The sequence below is a fragment of the Myripristis murdjan genome, chromosome 14 (assembly GCF_902150065.1).
Source record: "Myripristis murdjan chromosome 14, fMyrMur1.1, whole genome shotgun sequence".
Classification (NCBI taxonomy): domain Eukaryota; kingdom Metazoa; phylum Chordata; class Actinopteri; order Holocentriformes; family Holocentridae; genus Myripristis; species Myripristis murdjan.
The window spans coordinates 25,224,532-25,245,499 of NC_043993.1; the positions used below are offsets into that span (position 1 = coordinate 25,224,532).

General features: G+C 39.0%; 1 protein-coding gene across 2 annotated transcripts; it reads right to left on the minus strand.

The window, feature by feature from the left end:
- Nucleotides 1-3,986: 3,986 nt before the first annotated feature.
- On the minus strand, nt 3,987-17,553 carry mpp1 (MAGUK p55 scaffold protein 1). Of its 2 annotated transcripts, XM_030068757.1 has the most exons (13): nt 17,200-17,553; nt 10,851-10,979; nt 10,496-10,574; nt 9,641-9,726; nt 8,832-8,900; nt 8,446-8,463; nt 6,195-6,391; nt 5,925-6,028; nt 5,751-5,831; nt 5,486-5,566; nt 5,078-5,280; nt 4,867-4,941; nt 3,987-4,775 (listed from the first exon to the last, which is right to left on the minus strand). In XM_030068757.1, the coding sequence occupies exons 1-13, from the start codon at nt 17,320-17,322 to the stop codon at nt 4,599-4,601; spliced, it is 1,422 nt and encodes a 473-aa protein (XP_029924617.1). In that variant the 5' UTR covers nt 17,323-17,553; the 3' UTR covers nt 3,987-4,598. The 2 variants fall into 2 exon arrangements, with proteins under 2 accessions (XP_029924617.1, XP_029924619.1); XM_030068759.1 differs by lacking the exon at nt 8,446-8,463 and having other exon boundaries at nt 17,200-17,552.
- Between the last annotated feature and the right edge of the window lie 3,415 nt (nt 17,554-20,968).

Genomic DNA, 20,968 nt, shown 5'->3' on the forward strand with positions numbered 1-20,968 from the left:
GTTTCATCTCAAGACTTCCAGATCTTACTTGTGTTGCCTGTTAATTTTATTTTTGTTTTATTTATATTTTATTTTTTTCTCTCTCTCTGTGAAGGACTTTGTAACTTTGTTTTGAAAAGTTCTCTATGAATGAATTTTAAAAAGTGCATTTTAAATAAACTGTGTTGATGATTCTCAGATGAGACCCTGGCAGGTGTGTGTGTGTGTGTGTGTGAATCTAAAGCTCATGTTTCTTAATGCATTACCCATATAGGGCTAAGAGGTGATGGAGCGCTTCATTTGTTTGGTGTGCAGAGTAATCAAACATGCAATGTGCAGGTGTGGATGAGTAATTTCCCCCTTAATTACTTCAACCCAATTAAATGGATAATTAAGCCCAGCTGTCTGAATCCCTCAGTTAACAATCAGGGCTGATTTGGGTCATGGTACCCAGTACAAATGTGACAAACTTTGGGCCTTAACATGAAAGTGAAGTTGTTTGAACACAGTTCCAGTTCCAGTCCAAAGAAATGACCAAAGACCTTTGGGATTCTAGAAAAGTCTGGAGAAAAATCCAAAGGAATTTCTAAGATTGGAGCCGGAGTTCCTCATAAAATATATCGACATGGGAAACATCCTGTTCAAATGGAGGAACCTTGCAACCATACTGAACCCTCCCAGGAATGGCCATCCTGCTGAAATATATCTCCAAAAGCAGGGGATAAAAGGAGCTGCAGAATTCTTTTCTCAGCTATGGTTGGTGTTCCTTATTCCAACATTACAAAGACAGGAAAAATACAGTTCATGACAGAGCAGGAAGGTGGTTAGGCTCCAACTTTCCTTTGTGACCGTATTTTTCTTCAGAGAGGTCTGTTTTAGGATTACCAAAAAGTGCCTGTATCATCATGGTTTCCAGTCCAGGCCAACATTTCTTGGACAGATGAGTCACAAGGGGAGTTTCTTGGCCCAGTATAAATCTGTTGAATGCTCAGCCATGCTGTTCACATGAAGACACTAACAGTTTAGCATAGAGGCAGTAACATCATGCTTACGGACCACTTTGCTACATCTGCACCTCAATGACTTGCCATCATGAACTCTACAGGAGAATGTCAGGCCATCTGTCCTTGAGCTGAAGCAGTAAAACCCAGTGAGGAGACAGCAGCTCAGACAAGCAGTTCATGTTCAAAAACACACAAATGTCAGCAGAAGCAAGCGGAAGCAGCTCCACATGAAAGGATGGGCCAAAATTCCTCCATAGCACCGTCAAAACCTGTTCAGCTATTTCTGGAAGCATTTGGTTGTGGTTACAGAGGCCAAAGATGTAAGCAGTTTGCAGTCAAAACTTCACAAAAATGCAGAGAGCCACATGGGACAAATATTTATTTCACAGCACTTAATGCTTCTGAGGTGATATGTCAATGATAAACCTCTCTTGATTTTCCCACAGAGTTTTCAGTTACATATTTGCTGCATCCATTTTCATTTTATTTAATCTTTATCTGGAATCTATTAAATACCATACATTTTCTTTGCAACCAGACAAATGTGCTGGTAAATGATTTTTCCAATGATTGCTCAGTAACGCTTTATAATAACTATCATTAAAAAATGGTAAATTGATATTTAATTAAACTTCAGTTAACAAACAATTATATGACAATTAATAACGTTTATGTATTAAAATAGTAAACTATTTTGTACCGGTTTATTGTTGCATACATGATAACATTTGTTAATGATTACCTAATGATTTGTAAACCTTTAAGAAATAATTTGTAAAACATCTACAAATATTACATACATAGATGGACCAGATATTTTTTTAATGGTTAATACAGTTTTGTAAAGCATCCATAAACATTATTTTGATGGCTGTTATAATATATAACTGATGTTAACACTTGGCAAATGGTCCATAAATATAGGTAGTGCATCTATAAACTTAATTACCCTAGAACTCCAGAATCTGTGTCATAGAAAATATCTGGTTCATCTATCTATATGTGGTGCTTAGATGTTTTACAAATGATTCCTTAAACATAATGAATTATTATTTCACTGTTCACTAACTGTAAAATCACTACCAACCTAAGTTTGATTAACTATCAATTTAGTGTTTATTAATGATGGTTACTATCAAGTGTTACCGATTGCTCTGTATTTTTTGTCATAAGTAACTTGTAAAAGTGATGTATCATATGACTGGGGAAAAATGAATTAGTCATCAGGTGATAGGCTCTCCTTTCCAACAATGTGGGCTGCTCTGGTCGTGCAGATCAGTATAAATTACACCACATGGTGGCGCTGGAGCACAACAGCGTCCTCTGTGAAAAGGAACGTGAAGGCCTCTCTAACTTTGATCACTTCTGTGGAGCCACAACTCCCCGTCATGCTGCTGTGCTACTGCTCTCCTTCTTGTACCCGTCATTCTTCTGTAGAATATACAGTGTGTGTGTGTGTGTGTGTGTGTGTTACAGATCCAGTACAGTGTATTGGGTGTGTAACACACACACACACTGGATTCAGCACAGACACTAAATGTCCACTATGATCCTGGAGTTTGTCTTGTGTGCAGTTTGTGTTGTGTTATTGCAGGGTGGTGGCACTGTGGGGAGCTGATTTCTTCAGCTTTTGATTCACCTTGTTTTGTTTCATGTGAGATTTTTTCTTAGAAATTAGATGTATTATAAGTCATAATTCTTTGATTTCAGTCTTTTCCTTCATGCCAGGCCAGCCATTTTTGACAATTTAGCTGAAGACATTAATTCATTTTGTGAAGGCACAGAGCTGACAGAACTTACAACTTCAGCTTTTATTCCTGCAGTTACATTTGCAACCAAAAGGCAACCATGGAAATATTTATTGCAACATACTCAATTAATTAATTTTCAACCATTAAATCAAGATTCATAATAAACACAGCCAAGTAATACAAATTTAAGTATGGCAGATGTTTACATAACATCAGTGACCTTGAGACATAATCAGTTACGTGTCTGAGACTGGCGGTATTTCGGTTTGATGGAGGTTAAAACATTTATATCACATCTTGTTTTGTCTACGTGCACTGTTCCCTAAACAAAGCCAGGAAATCCTCCATAGCTGCTGTGAATGGAAACTGTAATCCAAATGATTGTAATTTATGGCCTGCAACTTTTCCTCCCACACTATGGATGAGGGCATGAATACTAATACTCTCTGCTAGGATTGTACAGTTCAGACACAAGTCTTGATCCAATATTGATCGGTGCCTTGAGCCATGACTTACTCCAGCAGATTAAAGGCGGACCTGAATCCCCAGCTGCCACAAACCTGCTCCATCGTCTAGGTCTAAAATCTGAAAACGTCTGGGACTTAACAGGGTGGCCATGTTGATACTGGATTCAATCACCAATGAGAAAGGATTCTAAATGAATTCTGCATTGCCTCAATTCTTACCACAAGACTGATATACAGGTACTGAATAGAAATGAACCTACCTCAGACTGGACAAGTTGGAAATGCAGCTAATGTAACAGGTGAGTCTAGACAAGCTGTTCACTTCCGAAGTGAAACATAATGAACTGACAAAAACTGATCTGAAATTCAACTGAGACTGTCAGTGTTCACACTTTTTAATTCAATGACAAATTGGGCATTATGTCCTCGTGCTGCCAGTTACTCACTAAGGAAAATATCCTGCCTTATACAATACTTGCTCAGTGTTGTAGGTCAATAAAAAGACATTTTACAAATAGCCCAAACTCATATCTGCCACTTCTCTGCCCGATTTAGTCACCCGGTCATTGCGGTCATGTGCTGCCCTCTCCTATGTGGATTTAGTGGAATGAAGCATTCAGAGGGGTGTAGTGAGGACAGACTGGGGAGCATGAGCAACAGTGATTTCATGATGTGGGCTCTGCGCTGATTCCAGATTTGTTCAAAGAGGACCAATATTAAAATGTTATATTTTTACACCGGGACTCTAGAGAAAATGTTGCTAAATTAATCAGTCAAAGAAGCTGTTGCAACAGAGCAGGGGCATTTTAATTTTGTTTAAAAGTGCCTTTACAGTATCCCATGAGGTATGCAATTCTGATGAGTTGAGACAACTGAGGTTGTCAAAGATTGACAGAAAATTGTTGAGTAGAAGACATAATCGTTCTTTGTATTTATACATAACAACAAACATTTTCCGATCTCCGTTTCCTGACACACTCTCATCATAACAGAAAAAATAAACAATAAATCCAGAGTCAAGGTTATATATAATGAAATCCTGCCGGTTAAAAGTGGGATTTCATTCACAGTTGTGGTCCTATTTTGCATTCACTCACGTTCCAACAATCACAAAAGTGTGTGGCGCCAAAAATATCCCTCAGCCCCAAAAAAGCCTAAAGCACAAATGCCTAAACAACCAAGTTTACCTTCCCTTGGTGAGGTTCTCAATAATTTGAAATAAACCATTTTAACTATTGCTTTTTTCAATGCATTTGTGCAAAACATCTCAGTGACAATAACATGAACTAACAGTAAACCCATACACACCTGGGACTAACTTAGAGGTCTCGTGTAAGGAGTGATATTGCACTGCTTTTCATCAAACAAAAGGGTATTAGGTCAGTGCCCGACAACTGTCAGTACACCCACGATACAGGCACCCACTGCGGGGTGGAGGTGGCACGCTCAATGGCCTCTTCTACTCCTTTGACACTTTCATCAACATCATTGTTGACAATAATTACATCGAAGAAGTGTCTGTATGTGGTCAGGATGGCCTCTGACTCCTTCTGGATCATCTGCAGGGATTCCGTCTGAAAAACAGGACATGCAATATTAGCAACTGGTTACCGATGGAGTTTGCAGTTTCTGAGAATAAGATCTGCTGTTTAAATGAACGAGCACCTGGGCAGCTGTGTTGGTGGGCGCGATGAACACCACAAGAGGTGCAAAATCAGCAGTCCTCAAGAGTTTCAAGGTCTGTGTAAAAAGTTGGTGTAAAAGATTTTACATTAGATATAAGAGACATGCTACACTCAGACAAAGAACTTGTAGAAGGACACCACTTTAATCTGGTAAAGTATGTCTGCAAGAGAAAACAAAAGGCAATGCCAACCTGTGGTTCTATATCCAGTAAAGCAATTTTGCCTTGCTCATGGATCTTCTGGATAGTCTCGATTTTGGTTCCAAACATACTTCCCTGGAAGCTGCCATATTCCAGTAGCTCATTTCCAGAGATGCACTTGGTCATGGCTTCGTTAGAGATAAAATAGTAGTCTTGTCCGTTCTCTTCATCCTTACGTTGGGGTCTGGTGGTGTCTGTGTAGAGACGAGAGTCATGGTCAGAAAACGAGTCAACTAACTCTGGCACATTTTCATTAAATGGTGATTAATGGGCACTGTCACTGAAAAATAAACATATGAATAAATAAAAATATGTAGCTCAAGGTTATGACTGGACAAATCATCAAACTTAAACTTGCTCTTTTGGTTTAGTAGAGATAAAGATGATCAATCTACTTACGTGGTGCAGGGTAGGCAAACTTGTCAGGGTATCTGGTCAATAATGCATTTTTGATGTGGCTCCTTCCTACACCAGGAGCACCTAAATGGGTAAAAATTTCAGAAACATTTTTCTGAAACTTAATCACACAAAATTACAGTCTGTAGTCTTGCAGTGAACCACCAACTGTTGAGCCAATATAGCTTTCATATATGTATATATCTCTTTCTGTATCTATGAGATCAGAACACCGATAAACAAGGTGAATGATGGACTGGGAACTTACCGATGAGTGCCAGTGTTTTCCTTTTGAAGGCTGGGAGCCTGACAACTTCCTCATAAGAGATCACATCCAGCTGGTCAAAAACTGCCAAAGGGAGAGTTTGTTTTACAGACACCCACATTAGCATACAGCTGAGAAAAAAAATCTAGGTCAACATAATAACAGGATTATACTCACTGGAGCTGTGTTTGGCCAGGTACTTGTCTTTGCACTTCTTCTTCTTTCCGAAGGGGCTGCAGGATTGACTGCTCTCTTTGGCCTTGCTTTTACTTGCCAACCTCCTGCAGCAGAAATGAGGTTGAGCTGAGCTGGGCACAGTTTAGCCTCGTTCTGTTGTCTGAGCCCATTAACAACATTATCCAAATCAAACATCCTTGGTATTTCATGGTGACTACAACTTAAGAAAATCAGGGAATTAAGTATCAGAAAATGGTATGAGTGCTGTACCATTCTTGGAGCTCCGGGGACGGGATGAGTCCAGCAAAGTCAGCGGCACAACTCTCTACTCTGCCTTGCCACCAGTTGGGGTCCTGCTTGTTGATGATCTGAATGATGTCACCAGTTTGGAACTTCATGCCTGCCTCTTTGCACGGGATGAGGTCATCCTTGGCAGGGTCGTAGTCAAACTGGGCCCTCATGTACATCTGCAAGTTAAGGGCAAATGATACCCAAGACAAGAATCATTGTAAATCCCCATGTTAGGAAAGAGGTAATACATGTTGCAATTTGCATCTGATATTTGTAAATGGGTATTATTGAAAGCAGATAAGTGGAATTCTGTGGCCCGAATCTGGCCCCACACCAAACAACCTGCATGTATTTGGTGTTGCTTAACTTTAAAAAAAAAAAAAAAAAACTTTGTGTCCCCTTTTGACCATGGGATATCTCTCTCAAATAATTTCAGCTGTTAAAGTGAGCAGATATTTATTTGGGTTACTTTACAGGTTAATTCAATGCATAGATAAGTGCTTCACTCTAGTCACAAGGTGAACACATATTACTTCACTTAAAGTGTTAAGTAATGGCCCAGTGGTTTGTTCAAACTATGCAATGTGGCACTTACAATGGAGAATTTACTGTGAAGTTCACAGATCTATTATACCTCTTGATACCCAATCGATCTACAGACTTACTACACTTAATAAATGGGTTCCAGTCATGAATATTTTGTTCCACACTGCTTCATCTCCACGCAATAAGGCTGTATCATCCGCAGCTGGACAATACAACTTCTGTGAGGTGAACCTCATTTTATATCTGCACATTTAGTTAATTTGAAAGTGCCTTGAAATAAAATCTTCATAATTTTAGGTGGTGGTATACAAACTCTGCACTACTGCTGGAACTTAGTGGCTTACTTATTTACTCTAAAATTACAATGAAATATGAATATGCTCACAGTGTGCTTATATTTGTAGCTTTTGACAGTATAACAAAATACACCTATATGGTCAAGGCGGATTTGAAAGCAATACGCAGATTTCCATTTGCAAATGCTCAACTTTAAAGACCTACATGTACATAATTAGAATTATAATTAGCAAAGACACTCAAAAACATCTACTTTTTGTCTACAAATGTTAACTGAGAAAAAAATCACCCTTTAACAGAATTTATGATGTCAAGGTATGATCTTGGACAGCTCAATGTGTGTTGTGCACATGAATCTCTTTTTCCCCACAGCTAGAACCCAAAGAATGTAGACTTTAACTGTCATGTCATTATTACACTTTCTGGAGCTGAACTGATGAACATTTGTAAGAGGCCAACAGCCATAAAGAGATATATATCATGTCAGTTTTTACCCCAAATTAGATTTGTTTCTGTTCTGATGAGTAAACCCAACAGGTCCTAGGAAAGTCACCCTAGTTATTGTCCCACAAAGTCAGAGTCCCACTAACCGTCGATTCAGCAGCTCCAGAAACTGTTTGTTGACATATGAGATTAGAATCTTTACTCCTCCAGTCTTTATCATTTTTAGTAGTGAGAGTGTGTGTGTGTGTGCGTGTGTGTGTGTGTGTGTGTGTGTGTGTGTGTTTGTGTGTGTGTGTGTGTGACCAAACTGTCTAAGATCATTTGAGTAACATCATGTAAATTCTTCTCAGGGTAGGTTAACACAGGAGTTAGTGACCATTTGATGAACATTTGTGGTTTACCCAAACCTCTCCCGCAGCAGTAGTGTAAAAACAAAATGAGGACATCCAGCAGAGGAATTTGGGTCACCAAAAATGTTGTTTTTTAGTGCAGAGTATAAAAAGCTTTACAACTACTTCTTAATGGACTACAAGCTTCCAATTAGAGTGCCATCACTGACCACACCAAAGACAGCAATTACTGTTCTGTGATCACTGAATAAGACCACATTTTTTTAAAATCCCTTAGGGTCACTTAATTAATACATCCATTTAACTTTTTTGTACCAATAAAATATCACAATTAAAATGGAAACATAAACTGATTTTGTTTAATTATTGGCAGTTAACAAGCCAGCAGCCATTCATGAGCTACAAAAGCTCTGCAAATGGCTGCTGGAGAAAAGAAAACATTGTGGCCAGCAGATGGCAGAAAGAAACACACTAACAAAGTGTTTCAAGCCAAATTAGCAAAACTAATGTGGGTGATGATCTTTAAAATTAACCACTAGAGGAAACTAATTTTATAGTCACCTGCTTCTTTCATTGACTTATGGAAGATTCACCTGATAAAGAACAAATTCCTTTGAACAGATATGTTTGAAGAAGAAGGATTGGTAGAGGGAGGAGCCATCCAATCAAAGAATAGCTGATTACTTTGAAAACTTGTCAAAGAAGCAAACAGTTTATATCAAACTCATTTCTTACTGTATAACAAAATATATAATGATTACAAAAAAATGATTAGGTCTGGATGGAAAGCTCAAGTTCTTGGGTTATTCATGCAAATGAACTTAAGACTGGAAAGTAAAAGATAGAAAAGGTAAAAAGATTTGGGAAAAAACAAGAACACAACAACACAAAACAAACAAAAAAGAACAGAAATGTCATAAGATATAGAGGCACCACAACACTTCACTGCAAATAGTGCATGCTCTGTTGGTCACGTTACCTCGCAGGCTCGGGAACGACTCTGCAGGTTGGGAATGATCTTCATAGTGACTACACCATTGGTTTCTTTCTGTATGTGAAGATAACAACGTTACCCATACTTAGTTGTATGAGTGCAATGAAGAAAGTATGCTTGTGCTTTTTAGGTGCTTTAGGGTTATGCACGACTGGAATGAGATAAACCATGCTGACTTCAAAAAACCCACCTGTTAAAACAAAAGTGCTGTGTTATTGTAACTAAGAGGGTCACAGAACAAAATGTGTAGTTCATGCATTGACGTGGTTAGACCCTAAGGGGCCCTTCAGGGAAATCCAGGGGATCCCCAGACAAAAAAGACTGTCTTTTAATTTCGTTATTATTTCACCAACTAGAAATTACCACAATGATAAAATGTATAACTATCATAATATCCTCCTAGGTTTCACTTTCTACCCTGTTGATATCACCTCACCTGTAGTACTTGAAACACTTGCTGTATCATACCACAAAATCTTGAATGGGTTTTGTGAGGCCCATAATCATTAATCTTATTATATGGTGTCCATGGTCTGAGGTGAATTCAGTTCGGGGGTCCTTGATATCAGCTCTAGGAGTCCGCACTGCCTAACCCAGGATTGTGCAATCATGTGCCATGAAGGGCTAAAAGTATGTAGGTTTTCATTTTAACCAAAGAGCAGATCATTTCAGATAGCCCAACTCTAACAGAGGTGTGCCTCCTGGACACCCTAAAAGTTAGCGTTCTTGCTTGCAGGCCCAATATCGAAGGGCTGTTTCTTAATAAAATGTCCAGGCATAAGGCATCAACTTACCAGGATCTTTTGTAGCTGGTCAACAGATTGGTTGGTGACACTTTTCCCATTGATTTCTGCTATTTCATCCCCTTCATGTAAAGAGCCTGGAAGTAGCAAAAGAGGTCTAGTAAGATGAAACAGGATCTTCTGTGTTCTTATTTGATTTCCATATTTCCATTTTTATTCCTGGAATGCCTGGATGCCTATGGGATCGTGTAACTTCTGTTTGATCCCACAGACATTCAACAATTGAACTAAAGTAGCCTAATATTGCTTTCGACATAACGTCAAACTGCACATGGATATATAAAGGGCTGATTACAATGGCATTCATTAGTTTTGCATGATTGGTGAGTAGCAAAAACAATAAAAATCCCGAGAACAATTTCTGAACAATCTCTAACAGAATGACAGACATTTCAGATTGCTAATTAAAAAAAAAAAATAATAATAATACATTAATGAAGCTTATTTTTGCACTGTCACTCTCAGAGCCGCTGCTGAAACTGTTTGGTGCCTTCCATTTTGGAAACCTCTGTATTCGACTGTATGCCCGTAAAACATTTGGGCCTGTGTCTTGGGTTTAAAGTCTCTGAATACTGCATCTGCTACTCTTAGTAGTCAAGCTCAAATACACCACTTGGGCCAGACTTAAAATGATACTTATAATAAATTTATAAGTATCATTTTAAAAGGTCATCTTGCTGGCGAAGTGGCTGCTGTTTGCTGTTACCATGCAGCACCAGGTGAAGGAAAGCCTCAGCATCCTGTTCCAGTTGCCTCTGCTAGAAGCAACCAAAAGGTCATCGAATGACTTTTTTGGTAACAGGATGGGTCGTCTAACCACTAGGGCGCTGTGCTTTGATGTCTTACCTTGCCTGTGGATCATGCCCCCATGCAATATTCTGGCCACGGTGCACCTCTGCTTGTCGTTCAGTTTCAGAGTGACCCCCTATAGAGACAGACCGCAGTCAATAGTGAGGAAATTGGCAACACAAATCTGCACAATGCTGACAATATTAAAGCTGTATCTGTGTGTGTGCATGAAGACACAAAGAGAGAGAGAGAGAGAGAGAGAGAGAGAGAGAGAGAGAGAGAGAGAGAGAGAGAGAGAGAGAGAGAGAGAGGGGGAGAGAGAGAGAGGGAGAGAGAGAGAGGGAGAGAGAGAGAGAGAGAGAGAGAGAGAGAGAGAGAGAGAGAGAGAGAGAGAGAGAGAGAGCTGATGTACCATTGGCTCTGAAGGATTTTTTTCAAATGCTACTTCTTTCATCTTGGTCAGCTCTGTGCCGTTCATGTGGCCTGCACTACCATTGGTGTAGACCTCAGCCCCTTTATTCTCATAGGTTTGCATAGCCAACTGTGGAAAAACAATCATATTGTTATTTGGTTTTGTTTCCCTCAAAATGAAACCAGTTTCACTAAAAAAAAAAACAAAAAAAAAACTGAAAGAAAAATTAATTTGTAAAACAGTCTGAAAATAATTTTAAAAAGGACAGTTGCAATAAACTGCAGTCAGATAATCCAGACAGATCAGATTATCATACTTGTACCCCAAGTAAAGTGCAGCAAAAGCTCTCTGCTAATGTGTGCCAACAGCCATGTTTCATTTGCAGTTTCAACATATGTTCAAGGTTGAAAATTAACCCAATATTATAACACCCCATTAACCATGTCCAGTGATCTGCTCCACCAGGTTCATGTGGTCATGGATACCACCAGCTTCACTGAAGGATCACTCTCAAAGAAAACCACTGATGCAAGGAAACATTTTTTCCCCTGACCAATATGTAAATTCTCACCTCATTTCAATGACCTTACACAGTTCAAGCTAGAGACCAAAGAACCAACGCTACACTGTGATGTAATCAGATGTTTTCTAGGCCAGCTCCGTTTTCAGAGAATGGGAGGTCGAATTTGTGGATTAGTGAACTGTTTGCACTTGCACACACTTACACATAGATGTACCCAAATGAAAAGCTCAAAAGCAGGAAATCCCTGTCCTCAGAAAATATCCATTGTTCTGCCATAGTTTCAGAAAGTTGGTTTCCACAACACTGTCAATGGAACCGTGCATACAAGAGTCTCATTTTTTTCTAGCCTCAAGAAAAAGAGCTCCTTTTTATAAATGAAGACAATTGCTACCGATGGTTATAAGTATAATGTGATTTCAGTCAGTGGATTTTCATTCTAAACAGACAAATAATCTTTCATGAAATTAAGTATCAGTGTGATTGTACTTTCACAAGTGACTTGCTTTTAATCATATTTTAAATTCATCAATTTTATTTATTATGAATTTTTAACATCACTAAAAGTAATTATGACTTTTGTCATCACCGAAAAGATTCAAACTTTGCCATATTGTCTGAAGCCATTTATGTGATGAATTTAAGATGAACAAAGTACAAGATGAGTGGGACTGGCGTTCCTGCTCCTTCATGCCACCAAATTTGTATCTTAAAACTGACAACAAACATGTCAAGAGTGGCTGTTTCCAAGGTACATTTAGATCCTCATAAAGGGCTTAGTTAAACATGGACAAGATAAAATGTTTAAAGAAGTTTTAAGTTTCATTTCCACTATGACACTTTCAATAGTGACACACATATAAGCACGCAAGACAGAGGATACGTTGACTGATACCAGAGGAGTAAAATAATGTCAATAGCGCTCACATAAAATATTAAAAAAAAAAAAAAAAAAAAAACAATAAATCCACACATTCACAAAGTTAAAAAAAAAAAAAAAAAAGCCAAATGACATCAAAGACACAATTATCAGCATCAGCACAATCCTTTGGCATGACTGCACAATATCAGCAAAACTGCCTCAGCTAAAAAAAAAAAAAAAAAAAAAAAAAAAAAAAAAAAAAATTACATTAGCATCAGCACTACAATAAACCAATAAAGATTAACATTATCATCCTCCTCCTCCCCTCATGCAGTCTCCCCATTTATGAATATCACAGCAGTTTGGCCTGTTCGGCTGCAGGCACAAGCTGTTTCATTTCCCATCATTTGATTATGCTTATTTCCCTGGAGAGCTTGTCTGTCGTGTCTTTGAGGCAAAACTAGGAAGTCTTGGCTTTAGTAAGTGGTTTTTGGCGAGATAACTGTCTCTCACCACTGGCATTATTGCTGCTTGCTTAACATTAGCTGCTATTGGTGTGCCTCAATTTTCCTGACAAAGTAACCTTCCTTTGTAACCTACTTAGAAAACCTGTGTGCTTAGTCATGGTTCGGTAAAATGTAGGCAATAACTGTGGAGGAAAGTAGACTAATTTAAACCACTTCAGAATCTGGAGGAGAGGGTTTATTAAAACAACAAAAAAAGCTATTTGTCAGCGGTGAGTCAAGAAATGACTGTATGAGAAGGGGCCATGACAGTCACCAAGTTGTTTTGCTGTGCAACATGATACAGTTATTTACCAGCCATGGGCTAGAAAAAAAATCAGTCATATGTCAGGACTGTACCAAGCAAGACTATTTGGATGGGGTCCCATGATGAACAGATGAAACTCCATCCTTCATGGGGAGGAATCTGTTGCAGTGGAGAAAAAAAAAAAAAAATCACAGCACTTCAGTCTTAACACCATGCAGTAAAACCCCATCTCCTTTGAACGATTTCTTACATGATATTCCTGTGGTCTACAGCAGCCCATTAAAAGTCTGTTAACATTAAAAACTGTCTCCCAAACTGAAAAACTAAGGGTCAAACTTCCATTAGCCTGGAAATTGTTGACCCATAATGATTTTTATGACACAGTCAAATCAATGAATTACAACTCTGTGTAAGTAACCAAAAATGAACGTCTTCTGAAAATCACCCATGACCCCCAAGTAATATTTAAAAAAGTTCCTCAAATGGAAAGTTGTCCACTAAGAATAATATATATGGAAAAGCTTACACTGTGGGACATTATCCTAAAATTTCTGTTAACACAGATTGATTTCCTCAGCACACAGAGAAGTGGATTGTGAAAAGTGGACTCATGCTTTCTTTCCCTCAGAAAAGTGCAGATCCCAAGGACTGAGGAGGAAGTCACATGGTTCAAGGAAAATGACAGCGGTTATAGTCTAAAGGTCAATTAGTATCACTGTCATAATGAATATATGTACTGGTGTAAAACAGCTGAGGACAGTAATATTTCAAACATAACGCAACATGTTGGGGAAAGGCTGGAAACAACAAAAAGCACTTGATTTAGCGCTGTCAGCTTTAAGTGGAGGAGGCTGAACAGGCAAGTCAGGGCAGATTTCAACAGCAACTTGCACAGATTTTCTACTGAGCCTGAAAACAGATCTCCATTCCAAGATGGACTACAAAAGCCCAGCACAAAACTATATCTCTGTAGCAAATGAGACGCAGCCAGCTCTTATCATTTTAACTGAGAGGATATAACATCCCGAGGTATATTTTCTGTCTGGTTTGGATTAGTTTATTCTGGCAACAAGCTTTATCAGTTTCAGTAGTTGAATGTTGCATACAAGCTGAAGTGCTACATGGGAAAAACAGCCTCGTGCAGCGTGCAGGACAAGTCGCTGAACAGAGGAACATCCTGTCTCAGCAGAAAATGTGTTCCTTTTTCACTTCCTGATTTCTCTCCGCTCCCATTAGCACAATGTGAAGGGATAAGTACATGATTAGGGTGGGCAAAAGAAACATGACAGCTACTGGCTATTGCGATTTGAACAGCCAATCTGTAGCTACGGCCATGAGTCTCTTTCAGAAGCTCAGCCATAGATTCTGGGTGTAGAAAGACAACAGGAAAAACATCTTGCAGTAGGAAATGCTGCTTATCTTCTGTGGGCAGGAATGGCTTTACGCCTTTGGGATTTGATCAAGCAACATGTGATCAATACATTTCAGAACAGTAGCCCTATTTCTGGAGATGAATAAATACATACTAAATAAATCCCTATAGCCTAAATACAGCATCTATTGTTTTCTCCTCCCCTGGAAAGAGTGCTTAACTTATCATGATGTAATCGTATAAATTACATTAGGACACTCTCTCTTCTCCTCTCCTCCTCTCTAGGTCTGCATCTGCAACCTATAACAATTAATTATTAATCCTTTACCCTATCAGGTATAGGATTGATCTCCTGCCAGCAGACAAATAACTATTGATCTATCAGGCCTGTAAGGAGCACAATAGCAGACCATCAGGCTGCATATATGGGTGACTCTTGCTTCATCACATTACTATGTGTGTGAGGTACAGACAGAATGTAATTTTAGAGTATTTTAAGCCACATCAGTTAAATTTTTAAACCCTTTTTTTCTGGGTAAGTATTTAGATATACTATAATACAAAAAAAAAAAAAAAAAAAAAAAAAAAAACTCTGAGCAATTTTGCTAGTATAATATAGAAAACCATTACCAAGCATTGGTGTTTTGCGCTCAGTACGTAAGGAGGGATGACATTAGAAAGTCTCCTGTCCCTGGTGCAGTGAAGCGCACCATTATAAAAAAAAGAAAAAAACGCCTGGCATGCCTCCCACTTCTCTCAAGTGAGAAGATGTTCGATGGCCATCAGCTGCAATCCTCCTCCCAGCCAACAGCCCTTCAACGGTGAGATAAGACGGTGAAGCCTCAGTTTCACGCCAAGTCTCCTCTGCCTGTAGTTTGACTTGCTGTGACACGTTTATTGTCAGGAAAATTGTTTCATTGAGGCTGGGGCTGTGAGAGGGATGAGATACTGCTGAAATAAACAACACAAATCATGGGATCACTCTTTGTTTTAACTGCTATAGTGAGGGAAACACACACTGACATGGCTGACTGTCTAATTAGGGAGGAGCACAGTTCTTTAGCATGGTGCCAGGCGATGTCAACAAAATCAAATCTGAACAAATACCTTGAAAACAAAGCTGTGGTAATATTGTAGGGATAACTATTGATACTTTCATATGATATTTACACACAAGAGATTTTTACTAAACCATCATGTTTAATGTGGATAGTTGAAGAAAGTGTATCCCTTTATGGTAATGCAGCTTTATAAACCAGGAAAAGATAATATATATTTTACAAAAAAAAAAAAAAAAAAAAAAAAAAACAGTCTCACATTCTAATATTGATATAATGTTAATCCATTGCCAAGCATGACTTTAGCCTGAATTACTTGGGTTAAGTCATGCAGCAGACACACTCATCAGAATTTTGTGCACCAACACCACACACACACACACACACACACACACACACACACACACACACACACACACACACCACCCTCTATCCCCTGTGAAGTAATGAACCACGCGACTATACTTATGACACCACTGATTTCACAGATCTGCATCAGCCAAGGAACACTGCTAAGATTGCAGTTCAAGGTCACTGAACTGCAAACTGCTGATGTCAGGAAAGGAGTTTCCCTCACAAGGCCTCCCATCGTTATTTTCCTCAGTTGCTCAATGCTGACTTCTCACATTCAGAGAAGTCGTTTAAAAATCACTTCATATCATTATCCTGGGCGCCCTCGAGGAAGGCTGCACCCCTGATATCACGACAGCAAAATCAAAACCAACTAGCCTACATGATGAAAGAGTGCACTAAAAGAATGGGTACTCTGATTTCAAGTGCCACTGATTGGTTAATCCATCCATTAATCTATAGCATTATTTCCCAACTCAAAGCCCACCTAAAGGCATAGGACAGCAGCAGTCAGGTAAGTATTTTGTAGTCAGACATAAGAAAAATCACAATTAAAGTCACAAAATTAGTTCATTTCACAACATCTGGTCTTAATATGAAACCCAGTCATACATCTCTACTTAAAACAACACCATGCAATAATGTGGTAAACAATCTGGCCAAGCTGAGTGCGGCCTCAGCAGACTGGTGACAGCATGCTAAGCCTCCAGCAGCAGCCCAGCATTTGGTTAGTGGCAGAACTCTCAACATTGTTATGACCCCATTTTATATCTGCATGTATTTCGCAACAGTAGCCCATATTACATATAGCTCAGCTGTGTGAAAATATCTCAAGATATCCTGAAGAAGAAAAAAAAAAGGATGACTTTATTTCCATTGGGGTTAACATTAGATGAGCTGATGGGCCTCTGCACAGTATTTTGTTCAGCTTCTAGGGACAAAAATAGCCTCATACGTGTCATATGACTAATCTTGGAAACCTGGGCTTATTGTGATATATGTGACTTCCTCCTATGGGTGATATAGCGTTGCGTTTTTCCCCTGATATTTGTATCTTCTGGGAGGAAAACGCAGAAGTGAATGTGCAAATGACATGTCTGCTGGGTTGAAGCTGACCAAGCAATACTGAGCAATGCGGTGGTGGTTATTTAACAACAGCATATGACCCAATCATTGACACGACAGAAGCAAACCTAACAGTGCATAATTATGTGTTTAAGAGCTCGACATGGTAAAATACGGAGGGCTACATCATGAAAAAAAACTATTTTATTTGTACAGGTCTTGTTGGAAAAAACGGAAAAAACAACAGTCATGTGGTCATCTACAGCTTCCCCGGAAGCAAACACGTACACCAAAATTTCGAGGGGGGGATAAGGTAAATAATAATAATAAAAAATAAGGTTAGACTCTACCTTTTCAGACTTCTGTTTGTTTTGAAGAAGCTGCTCCAGGTACAAATCGGAGAGGGCTGTCCGGACGCTGTTGGTCGGCTCCAGAGTGACCGTGGGTTCGTTTTTATTGGATTTTAACGTCATCTTTCCCTGGTAACGTTAGCATAAAAAAAGAGAAAAAAAGGACAAGTGAACCTGATGTGCCCCTGGTTCAAAGTCCACGAAAGATAATGCTGCGAAGAAGGAAGCGTCTGATAAGGAGTCCCGACGCTGTGATAAGTCACTGCATGCGGATAAAAGTCCAAGGTTTTGATCAGTAGCAGGTGGGGTAGCCGCTATCTGCCGCGGGGACACCGCTGACAAAGCACGTAAACAGGACTGCGCCGCTGGGAGGGACGGCCCCGTGCTGCATTCAGGGGCTCCGCAGAAGCTCGTACGTTCGACATGCACTGATTGAATTGCTGCTGGGCGGGGAAGGCTGACTCTGTACTGATAATGTGTTTTATTACTATGTGATTTGTTTTGACTATTTTATGTGGATTTTAATATATGAATCACGAAATAAAGGGCTTCTCTGTGCTGCACCAATTGAACGAAGAGGAAAATCTGCATGTGGCACGTAATGCCATTGATGTTTTCTGATTTCTGCACATTTTGCATTATGGAATATATACATCTATATTTACTTATGGGCTTTTTATATTTATATGTTTATTCTTCTTCTGTGTATACATATTTATACATATTTCATATTTCTTAAATCGTATTTTAGTAAGCAAAGTAAATACAACATTTAAAGCCATTTTTCCGATAGCGCTTGAATGCAACACTACTGCAGCGTTCTCAGAGGCGCTAACTACTGGATGCGACATCTTTTTCCCTAGGATGGCGAAGTCATGACCGGATTGAATTACACTAATTCTCTACAGCTTTTCCCTAATCTTAGCCATGATTAGTTTATGCATAAGCCTAACGTGAACCCTAATCTTAACCAGCAAGACAAAATGACCACACAAAACACTTAGCCATCCTTTTTTTAAAATAATAATAATAATAATAATAATAACAACAGGATAATACACAATCAGATAAATAATAGCAGCACATACAAATCAATATTTAATGATAAATATTTTGAAAGAGGATTAAATGACAATAACAAATGTCAGTTACAATTAAAACAAACAAACAAAAAAACCCTCAGGAGTACACATATACACAAATATAAACATAGTTAGTCAGAGGTTTCACAGAAACTGGTTCCAAAATGTTATAATAGCTAGTTATATTTTTGTTGTTGTAATAATAAATCTGATTGACTTAAGTGGTGAATTCAATTCCAGTAGAAAAGGCGAGATCATGGGTATTGATTTAGAAAAAAAAATCTGTTCGTGAATAAAAAAAAGTTTGCATATAGTATAATGGAATTAATCAGATATTCAAGAGCGCCATTGTTTGATTTATCATGATAACAAATAATATATATGAAATTAGAAGACATGTGGTACATAGAGTTAGCAGCTTCAAAAAAGTGAGACTCTAGATCTGTTCAAACATGATATTACACAACAAAAAAAGGTGAGCAATTCGCCATCCTAGAAAAAAAAAATCTTACTAGATGACGCTCCTTGCAGGTGGTGAGGAAGCAGAATAACATTATGCAACGGAGACCCCTCCTGACTGTATGGTTATTAGCTCCAATTAATCTATTAAACGTTACGTCCACTTTAGTTCCGGTAAGTATGATTTTGGCATTGTGTTGTTAGCAGAAGGGCAAAGAAGCAGTGTTTACACTTCATAAACTTTAATCCTTAACAATGTGAACAGATTAAAAAAAAAATAAATAAAAAAAAAAAAAAAAAATATCCCTAACAAAAAGTTAGGGATATTTGGCTTTCGGGTGAAATTTATGGAAAATGGAAAATGTTCACGCTACAGTGATATTATATCATGAAAGTAGGGCATTTAAGTAGAAGCATACACTGGTGATTTCCTCATCTCAAACAATTTATTGAAACAAAAGCCAACAACAGTGGTGGGTATACCACAACAAAAAATGTCAGTCTCAATAACTTGTCATGTGCCCTTGAGCATCAATTACAGCTTGACAGAGACGTCTCATGCTGTTCACAAGTCGACTTATTGTCTGCTGAGGCATGGCATCCCACTCTTCTTGAAGGGCGGCCCTCAGGACATTGAGGTTCTGGGGTACAGAGCTCCGAGCCTCTACACGGTGACTCAGCTGATCCCATAGGTTTTCTATGGGATGCAGGTCTGGAGAAAGTGCAGGCCACTCCATTTGAGGTACCCCAGTCTCCAGCAGCCGTTCCCTAATGATACGACCTCGATGAGCTGGAGCATCAAACACCTGATGTGAATTTTGCCGTTAAACTCCTTGTTAGAGAACAGCAACTTGTGCAAAAAGTACTGAAACATTGAACAGTTGGACATGTGCATTCAAAAGTTTACAGAAGGTCACATTAAGTTCACCTGTAAAGGTTAGAATGCATTTTAGGTTCATCCTGAAATTTCACCCGAAAGTCGAATATCCCTAACTTTTTGTGAGTAGTGTATATATATATATCACTGGAGAAGCCAAAGTGTACACATCATGGAAATATATATAGATATATACAAATACCATATATCAAATATTATACACATGTATATAATGGACGTGTGTGTGTCTATATATACACATGTAAATGTATAGATAGTAAATATATAGATAATATAAACAATACGTACATGGATCTCTATAAGTATATAGATACAGACATGTAGATAAAGATATATTTAGATGTATACATCTATCTCAGTTATCAGATTTGGCTCTGTGCAGCACAGATTGCCGTCACCCTGTGTGGGTCATGCTGACCGATGTGTGCCATGATACAGGTAATGCTCTACTTTTAAGGCAGACCAAAAAGTAGAGTGCACACACTGCAGCACTCCGATAGATTCAAGCACACCTGGTGAAGAGCAGGGGTGCTTGAAATGCACCAGTCTGTTTCTCAATGTGGAGATGTGGATGTGGAAGACCTTACAGCGTCTGCCAGATGGCAGGAGTTCAAACAGATAATGGCATGGGTGTGTGGAGTCCTTACAGATGCTGGTATTTTCCTGAGGTGGTATGAGCTGGAGATGTCCTCTAGGGCTGGGAACTGTGATCTTCTATGTGCTGGAGACAATCCGCTGAAGAGCTTTACCATCAGCTGCTGTGTGGCTGAAATACCGCACAGTGGATTGAACTCTGTCTTAGTGTAGTTATAATCAGTACTCGAGTTGAGGGGGGGTGAGGGTGGATGGCATCCCCCCTGAAATAAAAATGGTCAAAATCATCCCCCCTGTAAAACTGCCATCCTCACTTTTCATCAAGTGAAAAAAAATTGACCATCCCCCCTGAATTTTTTTTACAACCCGACTACTGGTTATAATAAAAGACTGCAAATATCCAAGAAAGTTCAGTCAGGTTGGAAGATTGTGCAGTATACCTTTAGTCTGGGCTGTAATCCTGCTACCACCCTGGACTTTAGTGTGGGTTAACCTGGTATTTCATGCAGTTCATAAGTCGCAAAGAGTGTGAGTCCCTTGTTTGGTGCACAATGCTGAACCCCTCCATTCCTCACTTTTGCTCTCAACAAACTGTTTCCTGCTCTTTTCTGTGATCCAGATGGGGTAGAGAGAGGAATAGGAACAGGTATGGGGACAGGTGTGGACTCCACAGGCAGCTGTAGCAAAGATGCTCTATACAAAAGATGACACATTACAAGTTGCATCAATGGGGTGA

Bases quoted from the DNA above. Each gene is read 5' to 3' on its own strand.
- mpp1 (XM_030068757.1), bottom strand. From the start codon at position 17,322: ATGACGTTAAAATCCAATAAAAACGAACCCACGGTCACTCTGGAGCCG. The intron at 5,567-5,750 runs GTAAGTTCCCAG...TTACCCATTTAG, and splicing joins GAAAACACTGGCACTCATCG to GTGCTCCTGGTGTAGGAAGG. The intron at 5,281-5,485 runs GTAAGTAGATTG...GTCTCTACACAG, and splicing joins GTTTGCCTACCCTGCACCAC to ACACCACCAGACCCCAACGT.